At 35.1% G+C, this 27,693-nt stretch overlaps 1 protein-coding gene across 3 annotated transcripts in view; it reads left to right on the plus strand.

The window, feature by feature from the left end:
- METRNL (meteorin like, glial cell differentiation regulator) overlaps positions 1-27,693 on the plus strand; it is a 97,819-nt gene that overhangs the window by 56,934 nt on the left and 13,192 nt on the right. For 2 of the 3 annotated variants that reach the window (XM_031968467.1, XM_031968468.1), the window contains exon 3: positions 13,023-13,411. In XM_031968467.1, the coding sequence (XP_031824327.1) occupies positions 13,099-13,411 (313 nt within the window). In that variant the 5' untranslated portion in view covers positions 13,023-13,098. Of the gene's footprint in view, positions 1-5,215; positions 5,837-13,022; positions 13,412-27,693 lie in introns of those variants that run through there. The other variant, XM_003768871.4, reaches the window with a different exon arrangement.

Consider the following 27,693-nt stretch of genomic DNA (forward strand, 5'->3'; position numbering starts at 1 on the left):
TGAGGATAAACTGTGAATAAGGTCATATAAACCCTTAAATTTTTAACTCTTAATGATTACAGGTTTTCTCCTGCTGAAAGATTGTTTCAGAAGCGTAAGACATCTTGTTCAGATAAGGAACTAGTAGGACCTGTTCTTTGGAAGAATCCTAAAACAGGCCAATGGCATGGACCACATAAACTATACTTGGATCTTCAGATTAATAAATGAACTTCTTTGCTGAATCACTCACCTGTTGCATGTTATACTTTCTCCTCAGTAAGTCCCTTGAGCTGGTCTGATTTCAAGATTTTACATCTAAATTAACAACGACTTTAAACAACTGGGTTTGTTCTTTTTTTTTGTTTGTTTTGTTTTTCATTTTAAATTTTACTTGGCATGGGATATGACCATTTTTTACCTCTTGATCCATCTTGTCAATAGCTGCAATTAATTATATCTGTCTACATATATATCCTGGTACCCTTCAAGGATAAGCAACAAAGTATAGTTTGACAATGGTATGTGTTTTGTTCACCATCCTCCTTCCGAACAACTATTGATATATGTGTGTCCTTCAAATTTGAAAAATTGCTAATGATATGTTTGTTTCTTAAATCTGATAAACATTTGCTAATGTTAGGAAACTAGAACCTTGATCGAAAGTTTTCCTTTCATCATAAGATTAAATAATCACTTATTAATTAGAATTTAGAAGCAAATTGTCAATGCACTTAGCCAAGAGGAAGGGAATAAATACTAATTTGGTACTTACAATAGACCAGGCACTTTTACAAAATTCTCTCATTTGATCCTCAAAATAATCCTACCAGGTAAGTACCATTACTACCATAATTTAATGTTGGAATCTTTACAAAGTGTTAAGCCATTAGAATTGATAGAGACAATAATTATCTAATTTAGCATGGTTCAGTATGATTGATCTGATCCTACTAGGAGATGTTATGGGCCAGAACTTGAAACAAGGTACTAAGTACAACTGATAGAAACAATGCTTGTGTTCACAACTTTAGAGAGCTCATATAAACAAGAAGTATTTAAGTATTCATTGGAGTTCACATGTTTGGGAGATTTCAGGGTTTAGCATGAGATATCCGAATTCACACCTTTCTGCCTGTAGGCAGAGTCAACCTTTGGGAGATGATATATAAGAAGTGGACAGAAGCTCAGTTGGCAGTTGAGCTGAATTAGATTGAAGAAGGGAGCGTCAAGTCAGTTCAGGAGAAGCCCACTCTCAGAGGCGCAACCAGATTCACTTCATCTCACACAGCTGTGGTGGCTGGGCTCCTGCGCTTCCCCCACTGAGATCAATGCTGGTCTGAAAGGCTCTCCAGAAAGCTGCCCAACCCCAGGCAAGGAGGTGCTGGCTGGAGGCTGAAGAAAGCAGAGGCAGAAGCAAGGGACAAAGCTTTAAGAGCTCTTGCCAAATGTCTCCAAATCCAAAGGTTTGTCCTTCAGCCTCCAGCCAGCACAAAGGTGGAAAATGGAATGGATCTGACTCCTCTAGCTCAACTCCGAATGTCTCCAGCCAGCACCAAGGTGAAAGTTGCAATGAATCTGTCTTGCCTCCGAGAGAAGGCTTCTGGCTCTCCCAAAGTGCTCTGTGTCTGTCCCAGAATCCCTCTGTGTCTGTCCCAGAGTGCTCTCTGGACCTAAGAGCTTCTTGCTTATATGAGCTCGCTAAAGGTGTGAACACAAGCATTACTGTCTATCAGTTCTACTTAGTACCTTGTTTCTTCTGGCCCATAACATCTCCTTGTAGGATCAGATCAATCATACTGAACCATGCTAAATTAGATAACTATTGTCTCTATCAACTCTAATGACTTTACACTTTGTAAAGATTCCAACCATTTAAAAGTAGTAGAAACTGAGTCAAATAGAGGTTAAGTCACTTGCCCAAAGTCACATAGATAGTAAAATGAAGCTGAATTTGAATTCAGGTTTTTAGGCCCAGTGCTTTATCCACTGTCCTACCAGGTATCTCCAGCCAAAGCCATATTAGAAGCCCCTTTTATCAATCTGCTCCTGGGTCTTTACAAAGACAGATTCTCATCTTACCCTTGGAAATTTGAACATTCCATGTTCACTTGAGAGCCAATTGATGGAAATTTGCCCTATCACTGCACTGTACATTATACCTTGGGGGAAAAAATGAATTTTATCAGTAAAAATTACTTTTTTTTCCCCAATGAGGCTTTGCATGATCCTGTTAATTAATGTTTTCCACCGCCCCCCATATCAGATTAACAGCTATCTTTTTTTTGTCTTGTTGATGTTCTTTCAACTTCAAGAAGCCTTCTCTGTAGAAATCAATAATAACCAGTCAAGGTGCTAAATTCCTCTGAAGGTTTTGTTTTCTGAATATTGATTGAACTGTTTTGCAACAATAATTCATCAGCTTTCATTACTGTTGTTTTGTTTTGTTTTACCACACTTTCCTTAGTGCTTTGGTCTAAATGATGCTATTTTCTTGTGTATGAATGATTAATGAAACATTTGACTTCCCACACCAACAATCAATGCAACATCTAAACAACTTTCTTTAAGAGCTACAACTTTTGAAGTTTCCTTGGACTAATGTTCATTCTTATAAATTATAGAATTAAAAACATCAAAAAAGAACAGTGAAACACATGTATATGGCACAAAATCCAACACAACGGAAACAAAACTAAAGACGGGGAAATTAGTTTAATCTGGTTCTATTTAGTCAAGGTCAGACGTTCTGAGTAAGTCAGATACCAGAAGAAGTTTATACATCCACTGTTGTCACCTATGGAACCATATCAAAATTGTTGCTTGTCCCAAGTAATAAATACAGTGCTGTACTGTGGAAGTCTTTGTTTCTGGTTTGATAGGCCACTGTGTAGTGGGTGAAGTTATTTCTTTCCTCTTTTATAAAAGCAAGAAGGGAATGTAGCACACTTATTCTGAAAGCTTCTTGTTTATGCTCTAGACTAGTAATGTCAAATTCAAATAAAAGTGGGAGCCAAAAATTGATTCATAAGAATACTTGTAGGCCACATATTGACTTAGTTTTAAAATATGATATTATCTGTTTTATTATATTTTTATTTGGTATACTAGAGAACGTTGTGTGCCACCCTTGATTGGAGAGGCATTGTTTGACACCTCTGCTCTAAATTAAGCTTGCACTTTCTGTTGAAAAAGACATGTGATTTTAAGTATGTGTTTTACATACATTATTTTATTTCAGCCTGACAATTCTGTGAGGTAGCTATTACAAAAATTATTATGCTCATATTACAAATGAGGAAACTGAACTTGGAGCTGTTAAATAACTTGCTCATGGGTACACAGCCAATGAGTGTTACAGGTGGGATGTGAGACCTTATGTTGCAGACAACAAATATAATAGTGTATCTAATACATTACACTGCCTTTCAATTGAATGCATTAGACACAAATTTCTTTCTTTATATGTATATATCTATATCTTCATACAGCTATAAATATATCTGCTGCATCCTGAGACAGTTATACCTGTTTTATATCAAAGTCAATAAATCAATAAATATTTATTAAGCACTTAACTATGTACTTATACTTTGATGGGAAAGACAATATATAAATAAACAAGTATGTAGAGAATAAATACAGAGTAGATGGAAGGTAAATCTATCAGGGAAGGCATTTTTCCCCCTAGCTTTGATGACCAGAATCATAATAGAATAATACTCCCATAGCCATGAATCAGCAGACCTTATCCAAAACTGTTTTGTTTTATCTAATGTAGAATTGATTATACTACTATATATATTACTCTACATTAAAATTCTGATTTCTTTCTCTATCTCAAGTGAAGTTAAAGCTTAATCCTAGGGACTCACCTATCTTTCAATATGACTATCAGTATCACTACTCCTAGAAATTCATCCTGCAACTGAACTTGCCCTTATCAGTCAGTGGTTAATATGAACAGAAAGAACAGATTCAAAGCTATTACATTTACTTCCACTAATGTTATTTTCTCCAGAGGAAGTTCTAAACCCTTAGATTTTTTTTAGGAGCATTGCTCCTTTCCATGTCACTCCTTGTCACCGTGGAAATCACCATGTTTTTAGATTCATGGAATCTACTGGATGTGGCAGACTTCTGTATTCATTTCCATATTCATTGTTCATGATTCTATAAACTTCCATCTTCAAATAGCCTTTACTTTTCACACTGAAGATCCTTTAAAAAAACATCATTCCCATATAAAAGTCAAATATTTAAATTGCAATTCCCTAATTTTTTCCCAGAATTCACAGTCTCTTGAGAGACATAATGATGCAATAGAAAGAGGGTGGAGCTAGGAGTAAAGACAAACTAAGGTTTATTATCTGCTCTCTGATAGTTGTGTGATTGTGACTTCAAGATGTGTGATCATGCAACTTAACCTTAGTTATCTCATCTGTAAAATAAGGAAGAGAGGCAGATAACAGATAAGAGTTTTCATGGAGTGAGGAGAATCTGTGTTCAAGTTCTGACTCAGACATACTAGATGTATTTAAATTATCAGCATTCCAAGCATCTCTGTCACAAAAGTCACAAAAGGGATCTGATTTTTATCTATATAAGAAGTGGAAATTTCCACAAGGGGAGTTCCCCATTCTTTACCTTCCACCCACACACACTAAAAAAAAAAAAGAAAATTTCCAGGGGAATAAAACCTAGATTACTTCAAATATTTCGATAATTTCTCTAAAAAGAGCTTTTAAAATGTATATGTATGTTGATATGTTAATATCAGCAGTTATTGAGTTCATAGTCATTATTGTCTTTAGAATCATAAGGGGACCTTAGAAATCATCTAATTCAATTTCTGGAAGAAGAAAAGAAACAAGTGAAATACCTTGCTCAAGCTCACACAGATAGTACTAGAAACAGGATTTGAAACCTAGGTTTTCTCGCTCTAAATCTGGAACTCTTTCCTTTTCCATAACTTCAAGTCATATTGGTGACCGAATTATCACAGCTTTCCACAAAGACTCTGCTAGCCAGATAGACATCTAAATTGAGGTTTAAATTCCTGAAGTGGAGAAGAATAGAATGGAAAAGAAATAGGGGCCAGGAAAAAAAAGGAAAAAAAAACGAGATACCGCTAATACCTTCTAACTTCGAGTAAAAGATGGAATGGAGAGTCACAACCTTCCTCCCAGTCCCGTCTACTGAGATGATGTGGCCACTGGACTGCTTGAGGGCGGGGACTAAGCTGGGCGAAATTTAGAGAGAGGGAGAGAGAAAAAGATGCGTAGGGGGAGGAGAACTCTGTGAGCCTCCGCCCCTTAGCAGAGTCTGGCTTTAGCACCTAAAAAAGTTCATTGGAACTTGGCTGCTGGGAGAGAGCGAAACTCTCGGACTGCAGATAGGAGGAAGAGAGATCGGACTGGGGGAACCCTGGTGTGCCAAGTGTTGATCCCATCTTTCTGCCCCACGATGTAGGGACCCTTTCTGGCTTTCTGGATCCTAGAGGATTCTTCACTTATTTTTTTCTTGCCAGATTCAGCTGCCTGTACTGCCCTTGTCAGCCCCAGCTACCCTGCCTGAATTGAGAATAATAATCATTTTTAAAGGGAAGGTGGGAGGACTGGAGGGAAAGAGGGCCCAAGCCCCAGGCTGGGGGCTCGTGAGGCAGCTCCAGGCTCAGCTGTAACTGCAGCTGGGGGAGCATGGTGGGCGTAGTACTGGCGGTCCGAGGACCAGCAAGACAGCTGTGGCCATCATCGCCGCTTCTGCTGCTACTACTGCTCTTGTTGCTGCTGCTGCTGTTGCTGTGCAGAGGGGCCTCAGCACAGTACTCCAGCAATATGTGCAACTGGAAAGGGAGGTAAGAAGCTAGCCCACAAGACACTCTTAAATTCACTCTTCTAATGACTTCTTTATCTTTCCATCCCCTCTCGGATGGGATGGAAAAAGAATTTACCCATTGCTGAGGGAAGAAAATGCCCTCTCCTCTCCTTTCCTGAGAATTTAGCCCCGGAGAGAGGGAAAGACGCGTAGTCGACTGTGTTCTGGAGCAGTTCCATCCTTGTATCCCCCTCCCCCTTCTTTTTATTTGGTAGAGTCTAAGTCTGGAGTGGGAATGAGGTGGTTTGGTTGGAATTTCGATGGGGCGGAGGTGGCAGGGACGCATACAATGAGTCAGACCAGCTGGTCCCCGCTCTCTTGGCGGGCGAATTCCTGCAGACCCTCTAACACCCCGTTTTTAATTAGAACAAAAGAAGTCCTTCTGGGGATGGGGCTAATTGGTTGTCTAGTGGAGGGTAAAAGTAGCTTCCTCTATGAATGTAATAATTGTAAAGCGCTTGACAGTGCCAGGTACATAGTGAGCGCTATATACATGTTAGCAATTATTATTAATTCTTATCATTATTACTGTGACTTCCTCTAGGTTCGTTCAGTTCTGCTATCCCTCTGGGTTCGAGGCTGTGTTCAGTTCCTTTGCTTCCTGCTGCACCTAGTCCTGGCCTGCTTCCCCAGTCTCTGTTTATTGCTTGGGACTCCCGGGAGAGGGTGTAGGGGATAGGAGTATGCATTTCTGCGAAGAAGTAGCGATATTTATTCAAGTAAAGTTAAGATTTTCAAAAAGGATGAGTGGGGTAAGAAGGAAATGTGATTTTTTTGTCAGACAAAAGTAGGAGTATTTATACCGACTGCAGCACTGTCAAATTTTCTGCAATGTAACCCCGAAATAATTTGTTTGATAGCTTGTGGGGAGTAACCTTTTAAACTCCAATAACACACACACACACACACACACACACACACACACACACACACACACACACGTGACTTTCTGCTAGGAGTATTGAGACCCGGCGGCTTGATGATTACCAATTCAGAGCCTAGTTAAACGCGGCATTTCAAGGCCCCAAACTCAGACTCATTGAGTGAGTCTCATTGAACCCCAAACACATTGGTGAGTTTCACAAAAGAAACAAAAAGTTTTTGTTCTTCTGAAGAGCCAGCTTCTCCAGTCTTTAATAAATTCAGCCTTTTATTAAACCATCTGATGGGACACCTGAGGTAAAGCGGTTTTTGGTCGTTGTTATAATCGGATTTAGCTAGGATCCTGAAACCACTACCGCTACTATCACAACATTCCTTTTTGTTCCCTCTGCCAGCAAAAACTCAAAAACCTGACATATGCGTTCCAAAAAGGCTTCAGTGAGATGGGGGATGGGCTGGGAGTAGGTTGGGTGAAATTTGCCTTGAACGTTCCTTCAACTTTCTTGTGATGTTAAAAAAAAATAAAAAAAAAAGCTAGTGAGGGAATGGCTTTTTGGTATATGCATATATAATGAGATATTTTCCTATACATATGCATAATATTTGACTGTTGTTACGAGGAAAATATTATGCCAGTATTTAAACTATTATTTTAATTTGCTACCAGATTTCATCAAAGCTGGGCCCTACATTAAGGAACTTAATGGAATAAGCCCAGAACAACTATATTTTTTCCTTGCAACCTCTTTTTTCTTCTTAGATTTGTAAAAATATGACTGGATCAATATATGTGTATTTATGTATCTGTGTTTACATATTTGTATGTGTCATGACATTGATTTTTGGTAAGCCTTAATTTTTTTTAGTAAACTCAGAATAACTTTAAAGAAAATAACTTTCCCTGTTTTTATTCAGTAGGTACCCCTCTTCTCCCCCATCTGATAGAATTTTGAAAAATCAGGATTATTGCATTTTTTTCTAATAAACTTACCATAACTCCAAATAGAGTTACTTATGTTTTAAAATTGATAATAACTGAGTAAGTGTAAAATTTAAGAGTTAGCAGTAAATGTCCAAAATTAATTCTCTTGTGGGGTTCTGGGTAGAGGAAAGGCAGATCCCATTTTGGAAAGGAAGAAAAATACTCCACCTTTTCACAGTGGTTTAAGTCATTACCTTTTAGAGTTTTTTAAAATTTAATATTGCTGTTTCTTTTGGAAAGGAATAGAATGACTTAGATTGTGCTACATGCAGTAAAATGAGAATTTTTCCAAACCAACACCTTTCTGGCATTTTGGTAGGCAAATCTAAAGTTGGTCTTAAGTCTCTTATGATTATATTATATTCCTTGCACAACAGTGACTGTTGTTTTCAGGTTCTTTTCCCACCACTGATATTTTTAAGATTTTGGGGGTGTTTCTTCTAATTTTTTAAACAAGATTAATTTTATAGTTAGAGAAATTTTAAACCATTTTCAAATCCCCAAAATACAGTTTCAGTTTGTGTAGGAAAATTATCACTCTTAAAAAAAAAAGATATTGGACAAATATATAGAACAGATATCTATGTAGATATTTTCCTTACCCCCTAAAACCTAGTTCTTGAGATCAGTAGTTGACTATAGTTGACTACTTTGAGAAGTTATTTATTTATTAGTAAGTAGTATTTTATTTTATTTTTGAGAGGAAATTGGTATTGTCACTTGCCCAGAGTCACAGAGCTGGGAAATGTTAAGTGACTGAGGTCAGACTTTAACTCAAATCCTCCTGATTTCCAGTGCTCTATTCACTTTATCTTCTAGCTACCCCTGAACATTTATTTTTTTAAAAATAAGATTAAGTTTCAGTTTTTTTCCTCCCTCCCTCCTTCCTTCCCATTTCTCCTCCCCAAAATGGCAAGCAATCTGATATGGTATATACATATGTAATTATGTAAACATTTTCACATTAGTCATGTTGTGAAAGAAGAAAAAGAACAAAAGGGAAAACTCCCAACTCTTCTCCCTCCCCCAAATAAAAATGATGTATTCTGATCTGCATTCAGATTCCATAGTTTTTTCCTCTGGATGTGGATAGTATTTTCATAGCATTTTCTATTATTGAAATTGTCTTGGACCACTGTATTGTTGAGAAGAGATAAGTCAATCATAGTTGATTGTCACACAATGTTGGTCTTACTGTGTACAGTTTCTCTTCACTCAGAATCACTTCATTTAGGTCTTTCCAAGTTTTTCTGTTTATCATTTCTTGTAGTACAATAGTATTTCATTACATTCATATACCATAGCTTGTTTAGCCATTCTTCAATCACCGGGTATTTTCTCAATTTCTTATTTGCTGCCACAACAAGAGCTACTATAAATAGTTTTGTACATGTAGGTCCTTTTCCTTTTTTTATGATCTCTTTGGGATACAAACCTAATAGTGTGACCGAATAGTATGATTGCTTTGATATAAGGCTATGTGCAGTTTGATTGCTCTTTGGGCACAGTTCCAAATTATTTCACCCTTAGCAAAATTGTATATGAGTGACATTGTTCCTTTTGGGGGGGGGGCAATTTGGGTTAAGTGATTTGTCCAGGATCACACAGCTATATTAAGTGTCTCTGGTCAGATTTGAATTCAGGTCCTTCAAATATCAGGGTAGGTGGTCTCTCATCTAGCAACCCCATCTCTCCTATTTTGAATACAAAATGGATGAGAAGCAGGAAAATATACCTGACTTTCTGAACAACAATAGGTCACAAAGGATACCAACTGTGCCTACATGGAAAGGGAACTTTAGAATCCTGTGGGAGTCTATAATTTCTTGTCCCTCAGGTTTGAGCTTTGGATGTATTTTCTTCTTTTTAAACATTAGAGTTCCATTTGGATAGCTTGAACGTTGCTAGGTCCTCTCCAGTTTTAGGGGCCTGGATCTACATGAACTTTATTGATAATGGCTTCTGAATATCAACATAGATTTTTTAGAGTTCTTGGTCAAGAAAAGTTCCATTTCAAATGAATTTCTGTCTCTGCCCACTTTCAGAAATCTTGTTGTTTATATTTCAGCTAGGTAGAGTAGAACATCCATGAATAAATCACTCTGGGCTTTTGCATGGGAGAAAAATGGAGACTGCTACTTGGAGTAGATAAGGCTGAAACAGTCTATCTTCTTTTGTGATTTCTCCAATTTTCAACCTTAATTTATGGATTGCTTCTGTCACATGATGGTATTTGGTTTCTTCTGTGAATAGGACCTTTATAGGAAGTATACTCATTATATCTTAACTCTATTTGGTGCTCAAACTTGTAGATGTTCTCCTGTGTCTTTTTTGTTAGAGAATGTGTAATGTGTATAGCCTTGGTCTTTACCACTGGGACCTTGTTCATATGGTTACTAGATATGGAGGAGTTTATGATAAACTAGTATAGTATAAACTACTTTCTCTTTCAGCCTTGGAAAGCTGCTCATACTTCTAATCTAGGATGACCAGATTTCCTTCTCACACTTCCTCCCCTCCTCCCCACCAGTCTTATTTCACATGGTACATAAGGAGATATTTATGGGGGATTACCCAAGGTATTGTTGTATCAGAATACTTGATGATGCATTACATTTGGCAGAGACATCTTCCCTAGAATTTCATGTCTGACTCTGTGGATGTCACAAAAGACTATGAATCAGGTTTTACTCTAGATAGAATAATAATAGCTAGTTAGCATAATGTCTACTAAGTGCTTAACAAATATCTCATTTATTCCTTAAAGCAACTCTGTGTGGTAGGTGCTGTTATTATTCTCATTTTACTATCAAAGAAAGTGAAGCTTATAAAGGTCAAATGACTTGCCCCAAATTGCCTAGCTAGTAAGTAAATAGTTAAGGCGGGGTTTGAATTCAGATCCAGGCCTAGAGTTCTATTCACTGGGTTTACCTAGTTTAAAAAGCACAGAGTCCAACTCCTGTATCTGCCACTTAAAATAATTACATAATCTTGGACAAAAATCCATTTTCCTTGACCTGTAAAAAAAATGGGTGGCACTAAATAATCCCTAAGTTTCTTTCCAACCCTAAAATCCTATGGCTAAAAAGTCAGGACAAGTATAGTGTGAAAAATGATGTCTGTTCTCTCAATTCTAGCTCAGAAATAGAATATATTCAAGGGTATGCTGAATCCAGCTCATACCACCTAATTACTAAATTTTCCATAAATACTCTGGAAATCATCAAATACTATAAATCAAGACTTGATTTATTATGTTGTTGATTGTCAACTTAAGTGACAGAAAATGTTTATACAGATCAAATTTAAGATGTTGAATATTTAAAAAAATTGAGAGCTGGTTGTTAAACATTTACCAACATACTCCTGAATACATTTTTTTTTTCTGGGGCAATTAGGGTTAAGTGACTTGTCCAGAATCACACAGCTAGAAAGTGTTAAGTGGTCTGAGGTCAGATTTGAACTCAGGTCCTCCTGACTTCAGGGCTGGTGCTTTATCCACTGACTCACCTAGCTGCCCCTACATTTTTATTCCTAACAAAAAAGGCAAAAAGCTACTTGCTATATGGAGGTTATGGTATTTGTAAATAGCATGTGATAATACTAGAAACTTTACTAAGCCAATACAGGAATGTGTAGTTCTTTCTGTGATACACATTGTTTCACTATCATTATAAGTATGAAATAGCTGACAAATACTGTTGAAGGTATTAAATTGAAATTGTTTTAAAATTAACTTTAATATACCATTTGTAATTTTTAATGACTCACCCTAAGCAGCATATTAAGATTAAATAAAGCAAACACTGATGGATAATGTTGATTTTTATTTGATGAAACTATGAAATATGAAAGTAAACTACTCTTCATGTGTCCACTTACACTTGATTTTGATTGATTAAAACTTTTAAAAATAGGAGCTAAGTAGTATATTAGATAGAATGCTGGGCCTGAAGTCAGGAAGACTTGAGGTCAAATCTGACAATTAGCTCTGTGACTCTAGGCATGTTACTTAACTGCATTGGTTTCTTCAACTGTATAATGGGGATAATAATAGAGTTGTGGGGATCACATGAGATAATATTTGTAAAGCACCTGCCATATAGTAAGTGCTTAATTATTCTTTTTTTCTCCTCCTTCCCTTTCCAGGCAATTAAGGGAAAAAAAAAACAACAACAAAAACCCTCAGTTTTGTCAACCTGTTTTGTGCTGTGACCAATAACATAATTTTTGTTATATGCTAGCTGTAAAAATAAAAAAGTGAATCTATTCTCAGAGAGTAAACCTGAAATACAGTAATTGTATTTTCACGTGACTGGGGAATAAAGAAACAAAAAGGGCCCTGATGGCTTAACCCCAGAAAGGAAACTAGCTACCTCAAATTCAACATTTGCAACATGAGTTTGTCATTATCTCTCTTTTCCACCCCTTTATCTCCACCGAACTTCCCTATTTCTGCCCAAAGTAGCATCTTTCTTCCATTGTTGCCAAGACTTAAAAATAACTTCTAGACTTTTTAATTTAATCAATTACTAATCTTAAATCATCTTAAATCTTCTTAAGTCTTAAATCATCTCCTTTTTATATTCATTCCTTCTACTACCCAAGACTGGGACTTAATACCTTACTTTATGCTGTCCTTCCTGCCTCTTTTTGTCTCTACTTGTCAAATAGGCTCTGAATAATGAAAAGGATCCATAGATTCTTTCCTGAGGATCTTAGTATAGTGTTCTGCTACAATAACAATAACAAAAAGGCTGACAAAATTATATTCATCATCAAAACAATTCTCCTACTCATGTAAAATAATGATAATATCTACTCTTAGAATAGTATGTGTATTGTCATTACCCCTTGAAAAAAGACCTAATGGAACTGGAGAATGGCAATCCAAATCACTGAAGAAACGAAAAGGATCCTTTTTGTAGGAAGAGAAATTAAAAAGAAGACTTCATTCTGCAAGACTGAAGTCTAGATGTATGTTTGAAAGGGAATACAAGCAATTTAAACTGATGAAATCACAAAAACAAAAACAAAACCCAAGATGATATGAAAACAATGTGTTCACCAAATCACCAAAAACTAGAGCATGAGTATTGAAACTTTGGTCAATTAAGATTAGGCATTTAATTTTTTGGAACTCAAAATATGATGGATGAGATGATGAATGATGAATGACTGCTAAAAGAAATAGAATATACCCAGTCTTTAAATTGAGATGACCTTGGCAAACATTTATTGATTTGCATGAACCGTGTGGCTTATCCTGATTCCTGTGTTAATACTTCTTTTCTCTTCTTAGTGGGCTGACTCATGAGGCACATAAGAAGGATGTTGAACAGGTCTACCTCCGATGTTCTGAAGGATCCGTTGAATGGATGTATCCTACTGGAGCACTAATAATTAATCTGCAAACAAATACAGTATCATTGTCTAATAAACATTTAACAATTTGCATCAAACTGTTCAAGGACTCCATGGGAGCAAATATTTATTTGGGAAAAAATGGAGAACTGAAGCTATTGGTTAGAGATGGAGACCACAGTCCTAGAAAAGTCTATTGTTTTGGATTTGACCAAGGAGCTTTGTTCATTGAAGCTACTCCACAACAGGATATTAGCCGGAAGATTACAGGCTTTCAGTACGAACTGACAAACAAAAGGGAAGTCTCTAATTTGCACACAATTTCTGGTGAGTAGTATATATTGAATGATAACCAGGCCATGCAAAAAGTGTCTCCATGGAGTGCGTTTGGCATACCATAGTTCAAACAACCACTGTTGTATGAGTTTAGGGACTGAAAACTTGTTTTTAATCTCTAATAGTCATAGTCAACATTATGACTAGGATAAAATAAGTCTCTCTGGATCTTAGCTTCATTAGTTTTAAATAGGGCTAATAACACATTACCTAACTTATAGACAATTATATAGAAATTGCTTTGTAAATCTTAAAGCACTATAGAAATGTGAATTGTTATCAATATTTTTAATATTGACATAATACAGTGGAAAGAGCACTAACTTGATTTGGAGCAGTTAAGTTCACATTAGGACTCTGTGGGACCCTAAACAAGTCACTTAAGCTTTCTAAGCCTCAATTTCCTGAATAAAATGAGGAAGTTAGACCATCTTGGTCTAAATCCATGATCTATTAACAAATGATAACAAATATTTTAACAACTTAACAAAAGCAAAAAAGTAAAAGCTGGATTAGTGGTTAATCTGTAAATCAGGGTTTCATTATCCTTTTTCCACATCATAAAAGAGTCCTAGTGTATTCTGAAGAAAAAATAAATGGAAGTCAATATAAACTTGATGAATTTAAATTTAAGAATTGTATTCTAATTTAAAACTAGTTCCTAATATATATATATATATATATATATATATATATATATATTTATTTATTTTAAAGCTCTGACACAATTTTGAAACCTCAAAAAGGGAAGTACTTTTCATGCTTTGAATTGTTGCTTTAAAAAAAAATAGGACTACATAGTTTAAAAATGTATCTATTTCCTGTATAATATATCTATAGTTATGTCTATCTTAGAGCAGTGGAACTTGGGAATAAATGTATGTTGATAATATTTATTATCCTATAATGAGTGATAAGCAGATCTGATATCTCATACATAATTAGCACCCAGGCTGATACAATTTATTTTAAAAGTTTCTATTCTATCTGTTCTGGTTTTTTTTTTAAATCTTAATAAATTCCTTTGGCAAGATTCCTTTATAAAATCAGTTTAATTCAGTATTTTTCAAACATGTGAGTTTTCTTTTTTTCCCCTAGTGTTTCTTCCTTTCCTCTACTTAAATTTCACAGTATTCAGATGTTAGTAATGCTGAAATTTTGCCAAACGTTATGTATCTTTGAAGAACTAAATATTTACATTTACATTAAGAAGAACTAAATAAATCAGATCTGTTTCATTTACATTAAATATTTACATATTTAATTATTTAATATAACCATTACATTGAATTTCCAATCCCCATATTTTTGCCCACCTGCATTTTTGATTTCCTTCACAGGCTAATTGTACAATATTTCAGAGTCTGATTCTTTTTGTACAGCAAAATAACGGTTTGGTCATGTATACTTATTGTGTATCTAATTTATATTTTAATATATTTAACATCTACTGGTCATCCTGCCATCTGGGGGAGGGGGTGGGGAAAGAGGGGAAAAATTGGAACAAGAGGTTTGGCAATTGTCAATGCTGTAAAGTTACCCATACATATAACCTATAAATAAAAGGCTATTAAATTAAAAAAAAAAATGAATCATGATCACAGGAGACAGTAAAATGCAGTGGAAAGAGTTTGTTGGATTTGGGCATCAAAGATGTGATTACAGCTTTGTCATTCAGTGACCATTTAATCTCAGGAGAGATGGTTATGAGGATTTTGAATGCCAAACAGCATTTTGTATTTTATCCTAGAAGCAATAGGGAGCCTCTGGAGTTTATTGAATAGAGGAAGGACATAATTGGATATGCTTTAGGAAAATCATTTTAGTGTCTTGAATGAAGTGGGGAGAGATTTGAAGTAGACTGAATCACTAGGAGGGCTATGCAGTAACCTATGTATGAGGTGATAGCAGCCCGCATTAAAATGGTGGCAGTATCAGAGAAGGAAAGAGGGTGTACTTAAAAGATGAATTCTAGATTGTGAGCCTGAGGGACTGGGAAGATGGTGTTGTTAAAGTAAGAAGAAATTTAGAAGTGGGAGGGAGTTTTAGAGAAAAAGAATGAATTCTGTTATACATATGTTGAGTTTAAGATATCTACTGAACATCCAGTTTGAAGTGTCTGAAAGGATGGTGGAGATGGGAGAATGGAGGTAAGCAGAGAGTTTAGGGCAAGATAAATAGATTTGAGAATCACTCATATTTGTTGTTGTTGAGATATTTCAATCATAATTGACTCTTAGTGACCTCATTTAATACTTTCTTGGCAGAGATGCTGGAGTTCATTTTATAGATGAGAAACTGAGGCAAACAGGGTTAAGTGCTTTGCTCAGGGTCACAAGCTAGATTTGAACTCAGGTCTTCCTGACTCTAGACTGGGTATTCTATTCATTGTGTCACTTGCCTGCTCTGCAGCACAGAGATAGTAATGAAATCCATGGGAGCACTTGAAATCACTAAGTGAAGAAATGTAAAGAGAGAAATGTTTATCTTTACCAATTTTGCTCTAGTGTTTCTCATTCTCTTTTGTAGCCTTGCTGTGGAAAGCATAAAATCCATGAGCTTTCTTGGAAAACATTTTGTCTCTTCTCATCTGCTTGTGTTTTTCAGTCTCCAGGATCATATGCTTAAAGCCTTTGCTCAAAGAATCTTTGTCTTGGTGATGGTTATTTTATTTTTCTTGTCTGTGTCTTATATATTGTAGAAACGTTGAGAATGCCATTTGTATCTATGTCAAATGTTACTTCAATCTGAGGAACATCCCTGGAGATGGGGGAGTTAAAACTTGTCCAACAGGTTGTTTTCCTTTGTAATTGCTCTCTCATCTTTATAAACCTGAATCAGCAGACCAGGCTGATTGGTGTTTGGAAAAGGTCTGAGTCTGCTTAGTTAGTGTGTATGAGGATACTATTTTTGATCAGAACTGACATTACTTCACCAGTTTCAGTATCAAGGTAAAGAGGAATGATTTCCAACAGCAGCACATCCTCAGATTTATTTTCAGACAAGATGTCCAGCCTGGACAGCTACACTATAGTTGATGCTTCATGAGGATTGATATTCTTGTTGAGTTCCTTGCCATTGAAGAAGCCCTGCAGAATTTCTGAATTTGGGGGACCTTAGAGGAACTACCTCTTAGGGTGCTATCATGAATCTGTGATTTATCTAATTTAGTATCTTTAGAGACTAGTTTAGAACCTTTTCTACAGGGTCTTATGTGCCTTGGAAGAGATCATCATTCAGCTTTTCAAAACAGGCACAGATGACTCTTAATGACTCTTAAGTCATTATCTTCATAGAAGGAGTCAGTCTTAATGCTGTCCTGAGTATTGGAACACAGGGTGCATTTTGCATATTTATAATGGTATGCAGTTGGCAGATGGCTCTCTTGTTCTCACTAATATCCTTCTTGTGTTTCTTCTTGAACTCAGTAGTAAAATGATTGACTATGCAATTGTCAAGTCCTCCCCACTCAAGTGGGTATCTCCAGTTATTGACTTGACATTAAAGATGCCATCTTCTGTGATGACCGCTTATTTTAAAATCAGGAATTCAGGTTAAGGGAAAATCCTCGATCTTTATTCTTTGTGGAGGTGAAGGGGCATGGAGATAGGAATGTGAGCAGCCGCGACACGAACCCGACCAGCAGTTTCTCTGCCTCTCTCCCCGCCTCTCTCTTTCCACAAACCAAAATAGTCTCTGCCTCATTTCCTATACAACACATCAAAACTTACACAAAGAATGGGAGGAGACCATTCTTTCTCCAAGCATATATTAATAGAGTATGGTCCAATTACTATTTAGCCTCATGTGCTTGGGACCTCAGTGCATCAACTCAAGCTTCAGCCCATTACAATCTTCAGTGGTAAGAATGGAAACATTAAAAGTGCTACCTCTAAAGTCAAAGATCAACACATTTCTCTCAGCACTAACTTTTTGTTTAAACCACAAGCAAAGCTCATTGATGATTCAGAGAACATTAAGACCAATGATGATGCTAGCATCTTTGGGACCCTGATGCTACATTGAAGTAGACTGATATTATGATGAATAGTATTTGTGACAGTCTTCCCATGGTAAGCTTTGATAATGTCTTTAACCTTTGTCAAGACTACAGAAATACTTCTTTTGGATAGAAACTTTTGGTCTTCCCTTTGCATTCCACTTAAACCTTAGGCCTGCCTGAGTAGATGCATTTTGTGAAAGGTCAGTGCTTTATGTCTGACTGTACAACTGCATCATCAGATCTGTGATTAATCAAATGTTTGGCATTAAACTCTGTGTTGGTGGAGTGGTGGGGTTCATGACAACTTGATTATTTGCAGCTTCATCAATTAAACAGTCTGTGTCAGTGACGGTGACATAACTTGGGAGGGTCCTGTTTCTTTGGTCATTAGCAATGATCTCTACTTCCTTGTGCTGGAAGATTTCCACACAGAAATAAGTGGTATCATGACTACTGCCAACTGCTAGTTAACTTCAACATGTTTGCTAGAGACCTGGATCCTTATCCAGATCATGCCCTTAAACACAGATATCCCCCATATTATCCTGGGTCCTTTTCATTTCAACCTCTATAGGCCTTACTTAGTGCAATGGAACAAACCTCTTTTACCCTGCATAAGAGGAAATAACCCTTCTGAGTCACAGGAGTTTGGGAAGAAAACAAGAACCAGGATTAATACATTGTCATAGAAGTCAAGTTTGGAGTATTTTAAAGGAGAAGTAATAATCTAAATCTTCAAATTCTTTTTTAAAATTAAAGCTTTTTACTTTCAAAACATATGCATGGATAATTTTTCAACACTAACCCTCACAAAAACCTTGTGTTCCAATTTCCCTGCTTCCCTCCACCCACTCCTCTAGATGGCAAGTAATTCAATATATATTAAACATGGTAGAAATATATGTGGAATCAAAATCTTCAAATTCAAAAGGGTCAATAATAATATTAGGATCAAAGATCTGAATTTAACAGAATTCCATTTCTGCAGTGATCTTATAAGGAAATAATCTTATAGTGATAGGGATCTGAGATAAATTGAAGGTTTATTATAGAATCATAAATTTTGAGCTGGAAGGATTGTATAGGGATTAGTAGCTGAGGAAACTGAGGCTAAAAGATTGTGACTTAACCAGAGTTATAGTGCCTGAGTGTGAAGACCGAGTTAGCATCCTGGATATCTTAGAATCATTGGGAGTCAGGATAAGCAAAAGTCCTTGGTCTTTATTCTTGGTCTTTAGGATGCAGGCTCTGCACAACCTTCCTTCTCCTCATCTACCGCCAAAGTGACTCTGGCTTGTCTTATTCCACTCCCAAAAGATCAAGCCAGCACAGAATAGTGGGAAGGGCCATTTTTCAAGCATATGCTAATAGAGTATTGTCCAATAAGTAATTAGCCTTATGTGCTCCATTGTCTGATTCCAGTACATCTACTCAGTGTCAGCCCTTTACACCTGAGTGTCTGAGTACCTGAAGTGATTTGATCTCTGGTTTTCCTCACTCAAACTTCTATGCCATCTAGTTAACTCTATTAAGTGAGTATTGGGTAAAGATTGGAGAATTGTAATGATTGTTTGTAAGAGTGAAAAGAGATACAAATAGGACAGAAGCAGCAGAGACAATGAAACTTCTTTTCAGGATAGGGAAATCTCTGCTTCTTAGAATGCAACAGGGGAGAGAGTGGTATGAGGGATTTATAGTGCTTGGGGGGAAATCAGAATATGGAACAGATGAGATCACTTAGGAGGACTGAAATAAATATTCAGTTTGAGGTACATAGCAGTGGCAATGATTTTAGGTGACTGATACAAATGATACATAAACTTCAAATAATGAAAAGTGGATTGAATTTATCAGCCAATAATAAATTTTATCAGCTAAAATTTATCAGCATTGGCACTGGGGTATGTGTGCAAGAGGTCATTACATCGTAGAAACGTTCATGTCAAGAAGGACAATAAGATGTAGTAGTGTCAGATGGGAACTAGGTTTCTTTTGAGGCCAAAGGGTAGAGAAAAATAAGATGAGAAATAGATTCAGGATAAGGTGTGATTGTCTGAAATGGACCTGGATCCTGTAAGATATGTGGAAGGAATGATTTCCCTGGATATAGTATAAAGACCTGGGTGGGATTAGCAAATAATGGGTATGAAACATATTTATTTAGTGTGCTTTCTAAATGTATGACTTTGGTGTATAAAACTACAAGTCTCTTGCTATTAAAAGGTCTTAAATTGGATCTTATATTGAAGTCCTCCAAGAGAGAAAGTTCATTTGAATTAATATCTCTCAGAAGCCTGAAAAATATTATGAAATATAAATATAATGACTAGGAAAAGTTGTTTGAAGATTTGAGGACTAGAGATAAAGGAGCAGCCAGGACAAAAGATCAGAAAAAGATTGTGTACAAAGGGACAAGTATTTTTGCTTCATTGAATTTGATTCTCTGGTGTTTTTATTCTTTTAATTCAGGTTTTTTAAAAGGTGAGGAAAAAGTGATTTTCATAGACAATTCCAACATAGCAAAATTACTGTTTTTCATCAGATCCTATCTATTCATCTATTTTATTCTCTTGGATATCCTCCTGCTTGAAATTGACTTCCTCTTTGCTATAGAGCCCTTCACTTCCTTTAAGATGCAATTCAAGCACTGTTTTCTTCATGAAGCATTTCCTCATCCTCTCAATTGAAGCATCTGTTCTCTGAAATTGCTTTGACATTTTGTTTTGACCTTTTATTTATTCTGTAGACATTATATACACAGGTTGTGTCTTAAATTGAGAACAAAATCTCCTTGAAAGAAGGTTTTTTTTTTTTTGTTTGTTTTTGCATTTCTAGTACCTAGTAGTCCTATGGTACCATGTACTGAGTAGAAAAATTTTTGCTAATTGATTCTACATTTAAGGAACAATCACAAATAGGGTTCTCCTTAACTGTATCTTTAATTTGTGGCATTATTATTGTCCTTCCTTCTAATTTCATAATTAAACATGCCTACATTTATAAAGTCCCAACAAACTTGTTCAATGAGTTAATAACATTTCCATATCCTGATCTCAGAACATGAGAAAATTTTCACTGAAACAGAAAACTAGGCAATATTTCATTAATACTGGCCAAGAGCTAATTAGGAGATTCATAATTTTATGATTTTTAGTCATGTGGGATTGTTTTCCAGTTATGCCCAAGTCTTAATAACTCAAGTGGGATTTTGGGGCTTAATTTGGTTCAAAGACCTTAAAATTTTTTTTAATAGGCACTAAAAACTTGTTTTTTTGAGTTCCTACTTCTTTCCTATCTTCCTGCCTCACCCCACCCATTGAAAAGACAAACAATATGATATCAAATATACATATGAAGTCATGCAAAACATTTCCATGTTGGCCATGTTAATACTGACCAGAAAACTAATTAGAAGATTCATAATTTTATGAATTTTTAGTCATGTTTTTCCGGTTATGTCCTGGTCTCCATAAGTCAAGTGGGATTTGGGTTTAATTTGGTTCAAATACTTTAAAAATTTTTTAAACATCCATTAAAATTTTTTTTTGAGTTGCTACTTCTTTCCCATCTTCCTGCCTCTACCCTACTCATTGAGAAGGCAAGCAGTATGATATTAATTATAATGTGAAGTCATGTTAAACATTTCCATATTAGCCATGTTGTGAAAAACAAGGAAAATAAAGAAAATGGAAAAATTATACTTCACTTTGCACTAAGAATTTATTAGTTCTCTTTCTAGAGGTGCATTGCATTTTTATCATGAGTCCTTTGGAATTTTCTTGGTCATTTATTACTGTATATTGTGTACCTTACTTAAACCATGTTATTTCTTAGCCAGTATCAGATTGTAGTATCTGGTTATACTCACTCACCTTCCTTCCCAATTTTTTTCCATTGATTACCTTAATATCCTTGACCTTTTTTTTTCTCCTTCTAGGTGAATTTTGTTATTATTTTTTTTTAGTTCTGTAAAATAATTCTGTAGTAGTTGGGTTGGTATGGTATTAAATAAGTAAATTAGCTTAGGTAAAGTTTTCATTTTTATTACATTGGCTTGATATAAATGATATAAATATCATGTATATTATATAATCTTGTGGAATTATATTAATTACTAAGTACATGTACTGAACTAGAGAACTATTAATCACCATGCTAAACTAGATAATCATTGTCTTATCAATTCCACTGAGTTAGCACCTTGTAAGAATCCTTCATAATCTTTAGTCCTTAATTTTCATTATCTTAGTAATTTAAAAATTACATTTTATTTTCATATCTGCATTATTTTCTTCTTTCCCTCTTCCCCCCAAACAGCTGAGAAAGAAAAAACAAACAAAAATCCTGTTACAAATAGATTTCCCTATTGGTTATGTCCAAAAATATTAATTTTTATATAAATATGTATATTTATATAAATATAAATATAAAAATACTGAATCCATCAGAGTAGATAGTATGTGTTGGCTTGAGTCCTTTGGAATTATGGTTGTTCATTGTGTTGAACAGAGTTTAAGCCTTTCAAAGTTGTTTGCCATGACAATATTGATGTTACTTTAGAAATTGTTCCCCTCATTCTACACACTTCACTATACAGTAGTAAAGTCTTCCCATTTTTATCTGAAACTATCTCCGCCATCACTTCTTACAGCATAGTACTATTCCAACATATTCATATTCTATTACTTATTCAGCTGTTCCCCAGATGGACATCCCCTGTTTAATTTTTTTGTCACTCTGTCTTTTCCCAATATGGGAAAACCATAAGAGGAAAACTCATTGATTTTTTTTTTGGTGGGGAGGGGAATAGGCCTAGTAGTGATATCTCTAGGTAAAAGGTTATTCACAATTTAATAGCTTTGGGGAAACTAGTTCCAAATTCTTTTTCCAGAATGGTTGGAACATTTCATAACACCTATTTCTCCAAAATTTCTTCAGAATTTGTCATTTCGCTTTTTCTCTTGTCAGCTCTTCCAAGTCAGTTCTCCAGTCTGAGAGGTACAAGATGAAACCTTACAAATATTTTCACTTTCATTCTTCTACTTATTAGTGATTTAAAGCACTTTTTTCATATGGCTTAAGTTTTTTTATATGACTTGGATTTTTTTTCTTGTAAAAATATTTATTCATATCTATTGTAGGTATAGCTTTGAAGCCACAGTGATTTGTCCAATGCGTTGTCTAACCTGCATCGAAGTTCAAGTTTGATATTGGGATGAAATAAAACACTGAACATTTAAGCAAAGAGATATGCTTTGCTCTAATACACAGCAAGGATATGCAGCAAAGACATACAAGGTTGCCCTAACTTTTCTGGATATGGCCTCTCATTGTCCAGATACAGAATTTTCACATTATTAGTCCTAATTAATGAGATAAAAGATTGTGTTTTTTAATAGACATTTAAAAATAATTTGGAAATTTTTTCTTTCTCTGGTGACCTGGAAGAAATGGTTACATAAGAAATTCAAAGAATAAATAAACTATTAGAAAAAGCAAGACAAAAAAATCTGATTTTATTACAATTCTGATCTAGTTCCAAGAGATATTCAGGGTAAAGGCTGGAGAATGCCATTTCTCCTTTTCAGAATATGAAGAAATTAAAAAAAAAGAATTGATCTGAAGATTCCTTTGTGTCTTTTATCATTGCTGTACATCTGGGAGGTTTTTTTTTTTTGATGTATTTAAGATTTTTCATATTTATTGGATACTATTTCCTCTATTTCTTTTTCAATACCACTCTATTTTGGACACTTAAGAATCAATAGCTAGCTTGGTAGTGAATTAAATGTCGTTAACTTTTCCCTTATTGATTCATGATACATTTGTTGAGGTGTAATAAACTATTTATAAACTTGTAAACTCCATATTTCTCCAATAAAACTGTATTTGTCTTTCAAAAAAAAAGGAAGAAGTGTCTGGCAGTCATTAGGATATAGTAACTCATGCAGTTTCCAGCACCTCTCAAGTCCAGGGGGCCCTGAGCGTACCTCTCTTGCACTTATTATCTTTAGGCAAGGAAACTACATCAGAGAAGCTGAGTGTAATCAGGTTTCATGAGAGTGGGAAGCTTTACAAGGCAATTGCTATAGGAGCTGGGACAGAAGGAAGTTGTTTGGGGAGAAAGCTGTGTCAGTTACCCTGACAGGAGCTGAGTCAGGAAATTCTTCTACCACAATGTCCTCTGACTTAATATTTGGGGAGTGGCTCATGTTCTTATAAATTAGAATTAGTTCCCTATATATCTTAAAAATGAAAGGTTTACCAGAAATGTCACAGATATCTTCCCTCCAAGTATTTATTTCTCTTAATTTTATTGGGTGTGTTTGTGAAAAAAACTTTTAAATTTTATTAATCAAAATTATCTATTTAACCTTTGGTTATTTTCCCCTTTAATTGTTTGGTCATGGACACTTTCCCTGTTCATAGATCTAGTAGGTAATTTCTTTCTAACTCCTTTAATTTATTTATGATGGCTTCCTTGGTGGTTTGATGTTTTTGTTGATTTGATATGCTTATATGCTTCTATGAATTGCTTATAAAACTATTCCACTGTGATCAGCTTCCCTATTTCTTAACAAATATCGAATTATTTTGATGATTATTACTTTGTAGACTAGTTGGAGGTATGATACTGATAGGTCTTCTTCCTTTCTACTTTGAAAAATATGGAATCATCAATGTATGTATCATCCTTGTACAGGGGTTTTGCTAATTCTTATACTTTTTATTATATATACTGCCAAAGCAAGCACCATTTTATTACATTTATAAATTTGGATTTTTGATAAGTAATTTTTCCTGATTGCTACCCATATGAAATTCATTATGTATATATTTTTCCCAATATCACCTTTGGTAAAAAAAAAAATGCTTTCTTTCACATTGACATGCTGGTTTCTAGATCAGAACAGTAGGCAAAGTCAATGACTATAGTAGGAACAAATCAATATACTTTTCATGGGAAAGCTATAAAGAATCCTGGAGCACTGGTTAATGACATTCTGAAGAGTGGGATGAAGCTTGGTATTGCTATCAAATTTGGCATTATAATTGGCACCATGAGTCAATCAAATAAATATAGCCTTAGTTATGAGTTTGGAGGGCAGAAGGCCTTGAAAGAGAAAACAAAGGCTCATTGGTTGAAGATATTAAGATAGATGATAGAGTAGGTACTAGCACAATCCATAAATAAATGTGCTAAAATGAATATATTTCATATTTTCATGAGGAATAAAAACCCTCTGTCATTTTTTCCTGAGAAATGGTTATTCAGAAGTTGTTCAGAAACATTCTTTTAATAGATGAGATTTCAAGGTGACTTTATTCCTAGTGCCTAATATACTTCCTCATAATATCAAGTTATTCTGCCTCATTTTCTCCTGATGCCCAAGAATCATGTTGCTGCTATCAAGGCAGTACCACTTTCTGTCCTGAGCAATTATTCATTTCCTTGACTTCAACAAATGTGAAGATGTTCTGAGAAGAGAAATAAATACATAAATAACAAGTACAAATACAAGGTTTTTAAGAGTTGAAAATTATACTTTATGTGGCAAAGAAAGGCTGTGTGACTTGCCTAACATTTTATCGTTACTATGTGTTAGAGGTAAAACTTGAACCCATTTGGCCTTCTATCCATTTTGGCTGTTTTATTTGGGAGGAAATGTAGCCTATATCCAGATGAGTATGCTTTCTGTAAGACTAAGGATTTTTAATTGATCAAATCTCAATTTTAATTATTAATTCCATGGTTTGGGAAATATCCTATTTGGTAGACTCTTGCAAGGAGTGAAAGCTAACAACTATTTCTACATCTGACTCCACCATTAATATATTGCATTTTTATTTATTCCTTTACACAATCAGACTAGTTTTGAGCATATCCAGAATTAAATATTACAGGGCTATCATCCACTTCTTCTATTACTCAAAAAACTGAGTTGATACTAATAACCTGTAGAACAAAGTTCTGGGAAATATTAGAAAAAGGAAACATTAATCCTGGGTAGGGGCAGGTTCTTGTATGTATCTGCTTAGTCTGAGCAAGGTCAGCTACACCCTTATGAAGTCTCTTTTCTCCACCTGTTTAGATCTTCAATCATCTTTTTATAGGACTGATGACTTTCCTTCTTTTGCCTTCATTTGTCATTATGGAATACTGAAATCTGTTTGAAGGTTATGCAATCTCTCATTAGACTCAGTGAATCATTAAAGATAATTTTTTAAAAAGACTGTATTTATTTTGTGACTCAATCCAGGTTGTGTTGGTAGCTACTTATATACAGAAGCTGCACTACAATCTTCTGGAATATGTTGTGAATGGTTTATAATGATTCCTGGGTAAATGAGGATTATAGTTCATTGTTTGATTGAGGGAGATTAGGAAGAATTATATTAATGATTATAGTTTTTTCATTTCATCAATGGACAAATCAAGTAGACTTCAAGCCCCCACACAAGAAATATTCAGTTTCTTAGAGGTATTTTTCATATTTTTAGGGCAATGGACAGAATCCTTTATGAAACCTCAAATAGGCATATATTTATTATTTCAATGCAGAGTTGGAGATCTAGTTCAGAGGAATACTGCATGAAAACACTAGGTAGATAGCCTGTTGAAAACTTGGCTTGCTTGGGGGGAAAAAGTGTCTGAAGGAATGTTGTGAAGTTTATATATAGCCAGAAAGAGCCAAATCATAACCACGTAGGGACTACTTCAGGTGACTTTAGGTCAGTATGCTGTCAAAATTCATAGATAGGAGAGTAGCAGAACAAGTGCCAGCATGATGCCAATAGTAATTAAGTTAGATATTTTTGAGCTTTGGGGGAATCCAGTAAAATGTTCTCTTTTATTAGGATACTTAATTGAACAGTATTGAAGTTGAAAGCAATCAAATAAGTTACTCATATTTTTTTTCTTTTCCTGTTAGTTTTGCTTACTCATTGAATTCTATTAAATTAACTGGTGAGTCATGACAAACTTGCTGATGTTCCACCCAGTAAAATGACTATTAAGCAATATACTTTATACTTGCTGTACGCAGACCACCTCTCTAACAGGAAATTCAGGTTGCATCATGTTAAATCATTGCATTCCATCAGATCTTTGTTCCCCTCCATTAAGAAAGTACTTTAAAAATCCATCTACATACAAAGCAAAACATAAACTTCCTTCTTTTCTTTTCCCCTCCCATCTCTATATCCCCAGATTAAGAAAGGAAGGTGGATATATATTTTTTATTTGTCAGGTTTATGAGGTTGGATCTGGTAAGATAAAGTTGTGTTTGTGGTAGGCATTTTAAGTGAAATATGACAAAACTGCCAATGAGCTCATTATTCTCTAATCATTTGGAAGTTACTGAATCTGGGAATATAGGTTATCCTTAAATGGGACCTGCTTGAAGAGAGACCAGGTAGTCTAAGAAAAAAAAAGAAAAAAGAATTGAGCTATCCCAGGTATTGAAGAGAAAAGCAAGAAATATGTGTGGATCAAGTGCTTTATCTGGGACTTTAATTCATATTATTCTCCACAGATTATTAGTCAGTGATAATTTTCTATTTGTCAGAGAATGTTTCTAGAACCAGAAGTGGAATTCTTACTTTTAGTCCTGGAAAAGCTTTATTCCCTAAAACTGTTATCACAAAAATTGATAGTTATATAGAGTATTTATTAAATGCTTTCTATGTGCTTAATATCATGCTTAGCACTGGTGATAAAAATGCAAGCTAACAAAACTGGCACTACTCTCAAGGAGCTTTTTTTCCCCCTGAGGCTATTAGGATTAAGTGACTTGCCCATGATCATACAAAAGAGCTTATGTTTTAATGGAAGGGAGGAACAAATATAGAAGCCAGAAATAAAAGTGGAGTGGGGGACAAAGTGGTAGGTAAAGAGAATGAAACTGAGATCAAGACAGTATTATAAATCATATATGTCAAATGTATAGCCTATAAACTCCCAAATTTGGCCTGAATCATACTAAAATGTAATTGAGAAATATTTAACAAAATCAATAAAAATAGATAACATTATATTTTAAAACTAAGTCAATATGTGGTCTTCAGGGATCCTTATATATAGGTAATGGCCCTCTGAAAATTAATATTGATTTTATATTTTTTATTCTGTAATCATATTTTGGATTCTGTGTAATAGATTTAAAGCCTCTTCTTTGTCACTGAGTGAAGAAGCTTACTTGTACAAAAGTTCAATTTCCCTTTCTCCGAAGTGATACCAGGGGCTTAATCTTTTCCACTTTGACTATTG

The sequence above is a fragment of the Sarcophilus harrisii genome, chromosome 4, assembly GCF_902635505.1.
Source record: "Sarcophilus harrisii chromosome 4, mSarHar1.11, whole genome shotgun sequence".
Taxonomy (NCBI): domain Eukaryota; kingdom Metazoa; phylum Chordata; class Mammalia; order Dasyuromorphia; family Dasyuridae; genus Sarcophilus; species Sarcophilus harrisii.